The 9,121-nt window shown below is 50.2% G+C and overlaps 5 protein-coding genes across 5 annotated transcripts; 3 read left to right on the plus strand and 2 right to left on the minus strand.

The window, feature by feature from the left end:
* Nucleotides 1-1,014: 1,014 nt before the first annotated feature.
* Nucleotides 1,015-8,948, minus strand: LOC114489388 (histone H2A type 1). The gene is made up of 2 exons (XM_028503335.2): nucleotides 8,944-8,948; nucleotides 1,015-1,451 (listed from the first exon to the last, which is right to left on the minus strand). Exon 2 carries the CDS (start codon nucleotides 1,435-1,437, stop codon nucleotides 1,045-1,047), a length of 393 nt encoding a protein of 130 aa, XP_028359136.1. The 5' UTR covers nucleotides 1,438-1,451; nucleotides 8,944-8,948; the 3' UTR covers nucleotides 1,015-1,044.
* On the plus strand, nucleotides 1,728-2,177 carry LOC114489396 (histone H2B type 1-C/E/F/G/I). The gene has a single exon (XM_028503345.2). It carries the CDS (start codon nucleotides 1,771-1,773, stop codon nucleotides 2,149-2,151), a length of 381 nt encoding a protein of 126 aa, XP_028359146.1. The 5' UTR covers nucleotides 1,728-1,770; the 3' UTR covers nucleotides 2,152-2,177.
* LOC114489392 (histone H2B type 1-C/E/F/G/I) lies at nucleotides 6,204-6,646 on the minus strand. The gene has a single exon (XM_028503342.2). It carries the CDS (start codon nucleotides 6,638-6,640, stop codon nucleotides 6,260-6,262), a length of 381 nt encoding a protein of 126 aa, XP_028359143.1. The 5' UTR covers nucleotides 6,641-6,646; the 3' UTR covers nucleotides 6,204-6,259.
* On the plus strand, nucleotides 6,926-8,006 carry LOC114489387 (histone H2A type 1). The gene has a single exon (XM_028503333.2). It carries the CDS (start codon nucleotides 6,964-6,966, stop codon nucleotides 7,354-7,356), a length of 393 nt encoding a protein of 130 aa, XP_028359134.1. The 5' UTR covers nucleotides 6,926-6,963; the 3' UTR covers nucleotides 7,357-8,006.
* On the plus strand, nucleotides 8,252-9,008 carry LOC118498207 (histone H3.1-like). The gene has a single exon (XM_036015679.1). It carries the CDS (start codon nucleotides 8,379-8,381, stop codon nucleotides 8,886-8,888), a length of 510 nt encoding a protein of 169 aa, XP_035871572.1. The 5' UTR covers nucleotides 8,252-8,378; the 3' UTR covers nucleotides 8,889-9,008.
* Nucleotides 9,009-9,121: the final 113 nt, after the last annotated feature.

Here is a 9,121-nt window from a genome sequence, read left to right on the forward strand (position 1 = left end):
AGCCTCCTTTTGCAGTTCAGGGCTGACAACAGCAGTGGTCCACGCCAGGAGTTCACAGAGAAAAGGCGGGTTCTGACCTTCTATGTGAGAGCAGATCAGTCTGGTTCCTCGGTCCCACGCTGTTATCTAATTGCTTTTGTTCACTTTCTTGAGTAATAGGACTGGATTTCCACTAACAGTTGAAATAAAATACAGGTTTTCACGTGAGTTTATAGTCCACTTTCAAATAAGTCCATAAAAGCACGGTTTCATTTGGTGTTGATTTCAGCGAATTTCATTTTTTTCCGAAAAGACAAACTAAACAGTCACCATCAAGAATGCCAGCGCCAGTAACGTTTAAAAAGCCCGCGCTGACGTGTGATTGGTCAGCTGTCACTCCTTTGTTCCATTATTTCTCTCATTCATACTTTAGACTCTCTGACAGCAGGTTCACTTCGGTGTACAGGGGCCGTGTCCTTTGGACGTGTGCACACACCGCGCACACGTTGGCTGCACAAGTTGAACAGGCTGAGGCACGGTCTCCACTCCTACCTCCCCGCCCCGGACACCGCTCAGGGTCAGAACTCCCGTCCCGGCCCAGAGCTGCAGCTGCCTTCAGTGAGGGAGGGGCCAGAAGTGAGCAGCAGCTTAAAAAGCTTACTGACCTCTTTGTGGCAATGTATACAACCTTAGCAGAATTCAAGCAAAGAGCACATGTAGATTTAAGCATTTCAGCTTTTTAGAAAAAGTGGGTGGTTTTGATTTTCCTAACGGGAACCCAGCGCTAAGCGCTTCACTTTTAACCCTGAGGGCCCGCTGCACTGATCCCCTTCCTCACACGATACAAAGTATCTGTGTGTCCGTTTTCCTCGGCTGACTGGCAACTGCATGGTGTATGCAAGTATCCATCTCCACTAGATACTTTCCTATCTCCCCGTGTTTTCATACTGCCATCTACTTGTAGACTGAGAAAGTACTGTAACGGTTATGCAAGCCCTTTCAGTGCCAAGATGGGTGGCTCTGAAAAGAGCCTTTGGTTTCAAGTGGTTGGAGCGCTGCAGGCTTTCACTTGCCCTTGGCCTTGTGGTGGCTCTCGGTCTTCTTGGGCAGCAGCACGGCCTGGATGTTGGGCAGCACGCCGCCCTGAGCGATGGTCACCTTGCCCAGCAGCTTGTTGAGCTCCTCGTCGTTGCGGATGGCCAGCTGCAGGTGGCGCGGGATGATGCGCGTCTTCTTGTTGTCGCGCGCCGCGTTGCCCGCCAGCTCCAGGATCTCGGCCGTCAGGTACTCCAGCACGGCCGCCAGGTACACGGGCGCGCCGGCGCCGACCCGCTCGGCGTAGTTGCCCTTGCGCAGCAGGCGGTGCACGCGGCCCACGGGGAACTGGAGTCCAGCCCGGGAGGAGCGTGTCTTGGCCTTGGCGCGCGCCTTGCCGCCCTGTTTTCCTCGCCCAGACATGCTGACTGGCAACACTAGGACTACAGCTGCAAGAAAAACAATAAAAGAAATGTACTGAAGGGAGCAACAGGACGGCAGTTATAGTGCTGGGTGGAATTGTTAAGCGTGAGATGGGATTGGTTGAAAATCATCTCTCACATCGCCAACCAATAGGAAAGGTGATGTGATGCAATTAAATTTACATATTCTCGTCACTGACACATTATCAAATCAGATCTGGATATTCTTGAGTGCCTTATTTGCATAAAGCGTCTATAAAAGAAGACACTGTAGACCTTGGCGGACATTTTATAACTTCCCTTTTTTCTCTCTTTGTTTCAGTTTTCTACGGAAATGCCTGAGCCAGCCAAGTCCGCGCCCGCCCCGAAGAAGGGCTCCAAGAAGGCCGTGACCAAGGCCCAGAAGAAGGACGGCAAGAAGCGCAAGCGCAGCCGCAAGGAGAGCTACTCGGTGTACGTGTACAAGGTGCTCAAGCAGGTGCACCCCGACACGGGCATCTCGTCCAAGGCCATGGGCATCATGAACTCGTTCGTGAACGACATCTTCGAGCGCATCGCGGGCGAGGCGTCGCGCCTGGCGCACTACAACAAGCGCTCGACCATCACGTCGCGGGAGATCCAGACGGCCGTGCGCCTGCTGCTGCCCGGGGAGCTGGCCAAGCACGCCGTGTCCGAGGGCACCAAGGCCGTCACCAAGTACACCAGCTCCAAGTAATGTGCTTAAGCCTCTGCAAACCCAAAGGCTCTTTTCAGAGCCACCCACTTTTTCAGCATGAGAGTTGTAATGGCTTTTAACAGTGACAGTGTTGGTTAAGTGTCTGGCTGCTGTGCAGTGTGGGTGCCTTGAAACACAGAAACGTTTGGTTGAAAGTAAGAAGGGCCTGTTCACTGTAGGCCAGCTTATTTCTCCAACTTTGACTTGGGCATCAAAGCTGGCTAAAGGACTGACATGCTGTGACATCCTACATGGTACATAGTTCCAAGAAAAGTGGAGTGCTTCAGTTTAATACTTATTAAAAGAGGGTTTTATAATTCCAGTTAATTGGAACCACATTGCACACATCTAGTGGGTGTATTTGCTTAAACCAACAATGTAACTTCTAAACACAAAAGGAGTTGGACAATTAGTGTGCAGGAAAGTCGAGAAGGGACTTACAGGGTTCCAGGATAGGGCCACTTAGTTTTAATTGAAAGTTCCCTAACATGTTTTGAATGCTGAGCACACTGGTGAAATATACCACATTGTAGCTCGTGGTGCTGAAAGTCCAGGAAAGAAGGACTCTTAAAAGTACCTGGATGCCTCCCCTTTAAATTACATTATTGTTTTCCCCAGGATGGAACTTACATCAGTTTATTTTATCCTAGTCAGCAAACATTTTACTTTTTTTTTTTTAAGATTTTATTTATTTATTTTTTAGAGAGGGAAGGGAGGGAGACAGAGAGAGAGAGAGAGGGAGAAAGAGAGAAACGTCAATGTGCAGTTACTGGGGGTTATGGCCTGCAACCCAGGCATGTACCCTGGCTGGGAATCGAACCTGGGACACTACATTTTACTTTTTAAATGGAAAAAACAAACATGTTATTCTAGTTGAAACACCTCCACTCTCCGCCCTCTGTAGGCACATATGATAGTGAAAATTTACACTTTTGGACTTAGGATTACAAACCTATGGAAGAGAGTAAGTCTCCGTGTGCGGAACCTCATGTGGGATAAACGCTGTGCATGTGCATAGAACATGTTTTTAGGATTTCAAATCAGGCAGGAAAGCTCTAATATTCTGTACATTCCTGTCTCATTTGTTGTTATAACAAACTTCCCGCTGTCTGCACCACACACAAAAGTGCACTCAGGCAGCACCAGCAATGAATGTATAAGCATTCCAACAGAACTATAGAAGCGAGAAAAATGTAAAAATAAAAACTAAAACATACACCAATAGCTGTACTCTATGAGAGAGATTAAAAAGTCAGGTTTTGCTGCCCACCGTCCCTTGAATGGATGTCTTAAGCAAGCCTACCTGGGCTTCAGAGGAGTGCCGGGTTTCCCAGAAATCATGTCCCACAGTGCACCACCCGGTCTTCCCCACGCCCACCCTGGGAGCAGGGAGAACTGTGTACACCTTTCTTTCAGATTCTACATATACCGTGTCTTCGTGTGCTGGGCAGAATAATGTCACCCCAATTGATCTACCACCTAATCTCTCAACTCGGATATGTTGGATTACATGACAAAGGCAATTAAATTGCAGTTGAAATTGAAGTGGGGAATTGCCTGAATTTAAAATAGGGAGATTATCCAAGTGAACCCAATGCGATTACAGCGGTTTTTAAGGACGAAGGAGGGAATCAGAACAGAGAACTGGAGGGGAGGCTTTGGCCAGGGAGGGCTGGCTTTGGGGCCTGGAGGAGAGGGGGCCATTAGCTGAGGAGGGAGGGAGGCCTCCTGGAGCTGGAAAGGGCAAGCAAGCAGGAAGGCATGCAACCTGCTGACTCCTTGATTTGACCCCAGTGCGACCCTTGTTCAAACGCTGACCTTGGTCCTATAAAATTCCCAGTGTGCATTTCACCACGTTTGTGATAATTCATCAGACCAGCGATAGAAAATGAATGTGCTTATGTCAGTTGAAGAATTATTACCTAATGTATTCAGTGGTCTTAAATGTAACTATATATTTGAAATTAAATGTGTAAATACCAACATCACTATAGATGAATGTAAATTGTTTCTAAATATTTCAGGCTCACCTAATTTGGTCGTTGCTCTAATTTTACCAGCTGCAATTTTACATTGCCTGTTTCTGCTAGTGTCTGCAATGTCTGGCTACAATATCAGAAAGCCTCATTTCATGGGTAAGCCTTTCCTCTCCTCGCTGCAGTATCGTTATTCCTTCTGATGATACTACTACTTCAAAACCCTGCCCTCAATCATAGTTAATGTACAGGAGTAATGATCAAATGTCCATAAATAACTTCGTGAATTCTACATATCCCTAAAGTATTTAAATGTATTATCAGCACTGTATGTGTATTAACAAAAGTGTCAACGAAGTCGAGTTTAGTAATATTATCATTTTGCAAATAAAAATCAGAGGGGGTGAGAACCGACGGTATTGACCTGGAGGAACTGGAGTTCCAGCCGATGCCCTCCGATGCCATGATTTTCCAAGATGTCTACATAGAAAGCAAAGTCGCGTTTATAGAAATCTATAGGTTTCTTAACCGCTTGAGGACGTAGATTTGAAGATTCTCTCCTCTCCAAAGCACGAGGCTACATCTCTTTCCCTGGTGTATCCAATTCATCTGTCACGTGTCCCAGGTCCGCCTGAAAGGAGGGCGTGGCTAGGCTGGCAGACGTAGCCCCCAGAGCACGTGTAGTGGAGCACGTGTAGCAGAGCACGTGTAGCGGAGCACGTGTAGCAGAGCACGTGTAGCGGAGCACGTGTAGCGTGCGCTTCACTCTGCGGGACCGAGCACCTGACCTCCCTGGGAGAGCTGATGGCGACAAACCCTTCCGAGACTGCGCACTCCTGGAGAGCAAGGAAAGGGTCTCATATGATTTCCAAAGTGCCCGATGGTGAGAAGAGGCCCCTCCGCAAACTCTTTAAAAAGTAAAGTAGAAACAGCTCTTTAAATCAAGGACGCTTGGTGCCCGGGTGTCCACGTGCATGTCCATTCAGAAACAGACAAACAACAAAGAAAACCCCACAAAACACTACTGGTTATTTTTACGAAGGTAATTTAATAAACGTCACACAGGTGTGCTGGAATGCTGAAAGGCCACGCTAGAGCTGGTGGTCCACAGACGGCTGGAGGAAGCAGTGTTCAGAGCTCACGCACGCACATGGGAGTCGTTGAAATCTAGACATTGCGAGAAGCTCTGCTAGAGACAGGGTTCAGAACTGGGGACAGGGGTGAGGCTGGGACCGGAGAATCGACTGCGGGGAGAGGCCCAGGCTGGGTACTGGGCCCCACCGTTGCACCAGGAAAGGAGACCAGAGCTGATACAGAACCGAGAGCTCTCTCTTGTCACCCTCCCCTTCCAGACCCCCGAGCTTTGCCTGGGACTGACTGCAAATGAAGTTTGGTGCGCACATCTGCAGCCGGTTTACCGAGCAACCGGCAAAGATCCAGGGCGTCCCTGAGGCGGAGGAACAGGGCCTTCTTGACTGAGTACCTGCGCCGCCCTACAGAGGTCCTTCTCGAACGCAGCATGGCTCATCAGAGTCAGCTGTCCCGCTGTCCTGCCAGGAACAATAGGGCATTCGACTCTGGCTTGAGAGAGCCCGGGGCTCTTTCAGACGCTCGGATAAAAACCTTTAGCCAGGACTCTAACGGCCTCAGGCAGAGGGCGGGGGATGGGGGAATTAGGCCGCAGAAAGAAACGCGGGAGAAGAACCGCAGCGACACCTAGAGGGCATTCCGCTTCTAGAGCGGGATTTTCAAAAGGAGCTGTGCACCCTTGGGGCGGTAAGAGATGACGCTACAAAGAAAAAACAGGCCAGATATTTCACGGTCATCATCAGCTCCATGAAACACTGCAAGCAGACCACACAAGCCCTTTGCAAATGTTGAAATATGAGCTCAAAGAGTGGAGAAACACCGCGAGCTTGTAGTGCATGTGTTCGCTTACACCCTGGGCCCCTACAGATCAGGCAAAATTGTGCAGATAATGACTCTACCACCCGGAAACTCGGGGATGTTGTCCTAAACAATGGCAGTAATGCTCACTGATAGCCATGGCACTGCGCAGCTCTTTATATGAAAACATGAGTGGCTCTGAAAAGAGCCTTTGGGGTTGGAAGGCAAGCGGCTTCCCCGCGAGTCTACTTGGAGCTGGTGTACTTGGTGACGGCCTTGGTGCCCTCGGACACGGCGTGCTTGGCCAGCTCCCCGGGCAGCAGCAGGCGCACGGCCGTCTGGATCTCCCGCGACGTGATGGTCGAGCGCTTGTTGTAGTGCGCCAGGCGCGACGCCTCGCCCGCGATGCGCTCGAAGATGTCGTTCACGAACGAGTTCATGATGCCCATGGCCTTGGACGAGATGCCCGTGTCGGGGTGCACCTGCTTGAGCACCTTGTACACGTACACCGAGTAGCTCTCCTTGCGGCTGCGCTTGCGCTTCTTGCCGTCCTTCTTCTGGGCCTTGGTCACGGCCTTCTTGGAGCCCTTCTTCGGGGCGGGCGCGGACTTAGCTGGCTCAGGCATGGTACAGGCAAACTCACTGCTGGAAAAACAAAAAGTAATGGCACGGCAAGACGTCTCTTTTTATATATAGAACCTGACATGCAAATAAGGTGATAAAGTAAAGACCTGTGTCTGATTGGTAGGTATAGAGTGCAACGGCAAAGGAATTAGTTCTGTCCAATCAAAACGCAAGACTCAAAAATGTGCACTGTCATTTGTTAAAATGAAGCAACTGTGTTGGCCAATAACACATCTCCTTTTTTGGCGCCAAAAATGATTATAAGAGTTCTCATCGCGCCACTGTGCATTTTACTATCTGGTTAGTGTCCATATCGTAAGATAGAATGTCAGGACGCGGGAAGCAGGGCGGCAAGGCGCGCGCCAAGGCCAAGACGCGCTCGTCGCGGGCCGGGCTGCAGTTCCCCGTGGGCCGCGTGCACCGCCTGCTGCGCAAGGGCAACTACGCCGAGCGGGTCGGCGCCGGCGCGCCCGTGTACCTGGCGGCCGTGCTGGAGTACCTGACGGCCGAGATCCTGGAGCTGGCGGGCAACGCGGCGCGCGACAACAAGAAGACGCGCATCATCCCGCGCCACCTGCAGCTGGCCATCCGCAACGACGAGGAGCTCAACAAGCTGCTGGGCAAGGTGACCATCGCGCAGGGCGGCGTGCTGCCCAACATCCAGGCCGTGCTGCTGCCCAAGAAGACCGAGAGCCACCACAAGGCCAAGGGCAAGTGAAAGCCTGCAGCGCTCCAACCAGTTGAAACCAAAGGCTCTTTTCAGAGCCACTAACTTTTTTACTGAAAGGGCTTGCATTTTTTCCTTTATGCAACTAGTTGAACAGGATACTCACTGCTTTGCTAGTAGATATCGGTACTTAAATACCCCATAAACGCGAAGTTAACCGTCCACTTGGAAGGTGCAATAAAAGCGAAAGGTAGCCAAATAAAAACCAGAGGGTTGGTTTAAGATGCCTATTTGTAGCAAATTTAGTTAATCAGCAGCAACAATAAAACCATTCTTCAGCCTCCTTTGAAGGGTGTTTTGCATCATAATGGGACCCATTACCTCCAACTCTGCTGGGCCCCAGGCGATTGTAAACAGGAAAGCAGCGAGACTACCCCGGAGTCAGGTCCTTTGGGCGGGTGTTTTCGGGGTTTCAGGGTGATTTTTAAAAAGGCATTAAGTAATCTTTCGTATCATTTGTAAGCTTAAGTATTTTTCCACTTCATTTTACCCAAACCTCGTTCGAAAGTGTAAGGCGTAGTGCTCTGTATGAGAATGTGAGCATGTTGCCGTAGTTAAAATATCAAATGAAATTACCTCAATGTTCTTGGAGCATTTAGAAAAAGTATATGAAAACAGGGTGTTTACAGAGATGTAAACTTAGGACAAAATAAAAATCTCTAAGAACATGGAAACCAGGAAGTTGGTGTGAATTCAGCCTTCTTAAACTTCACTGAGGCTAAAAAGAGTCATTTGAGCAGCCCCACCTGGCGCATGCTTTTTCAAAATAGTTTCAGATGTGAAACTTAAAATTTCTATTAAGCAAACAAGATCTATAATTGCAGTAACCTGTGAGGGGAAAACCTGTCCTGACCGAGCTGTGAAGAAAAGGTATACAGACGCCAGATGAGAAAAAGGGTAGAAATACGTTGCTGAAAGGGTGGATGAGAGGAAGACATTAATTTTGCCGGAAGCTCCAGCAATGAAGGAGTGGACCTCGCTTCCAATACTTTCACTGCGAGCGTGATAGACAGATGCCTCTTCCAATAAGAGCTGGACTTGCCTTATATATACACACCAGTGAAGGGAACGCGTCTTCACTTCTCCACCGGTTCAGTGGGAAGTTGTTTGAAATGGCCCGGACCAAGCAGACGGCGCGCAAGTCCACGGGCGGGAAGGCCCCGCGCAAGCAGCTGGCCACCAAGGCCGCCCGCAAGAGCGCGCCGGCCACCGGCGGCGTCAAGAAGCCGCACCGCTACCGGCCCGGCACCGTGGCCCTGCGCGAGATCCGCCGCTACCAGAAGTCCACCGAGCTGCTGATCCGCAAGCTGCCCTTCCAGCGCCTGGTGCGCGAGATCGCGCAGGACTTCAAGACCGACCTGCGCTTCCAGAGCTCGGCCGTCATGGCGCTGCAGGAGGCGTGCGAGGCCTACCTGGTGGGCCTGTTCGAGGACACCAACCTGTGCGCCATCCACGCCAAGCGCGTCACCATCATGCCCAAGGACATCCAGCTGGCGCGCCGCATCCGCGGGGAGCGGGCATAAGCGGTCCCCATCGACTGGTGGTGACCTTGAATCCAAAGGCTCTTTTCAGAGCCACCCAAAATTTCAATTAGAGCTGTAGGGAAAGAGGCTAGTACTTAGGACCTGGTACCGATTAAGAGCTCGCGGTAAATAGTTGCAGTTTCATCCTTGATATTTGCCCCTTTTGCGAGAAAGTGCAATCAAGGCGGGTTATGTGTGGCACAGTTTCAGCCGAATTGTTTCTAGCTATGGGA

Source organism: Phyllostomus discolor, chromosome 14, assembly GCF_004126475.2.
Source record: "Phyllostomus discolor isolate MPI-MPIP mPhyDis1 chromosome 14, mPhyDis1.pri.v3, whole genome shotgun sequence".
Classification (NCBI taxonomy): Eukaryota; Metazoa; Chordata; class Mammalia; order Chiroptera; family Phyllostomidae; genus Phyllostomus; species Phyllostomus discolor.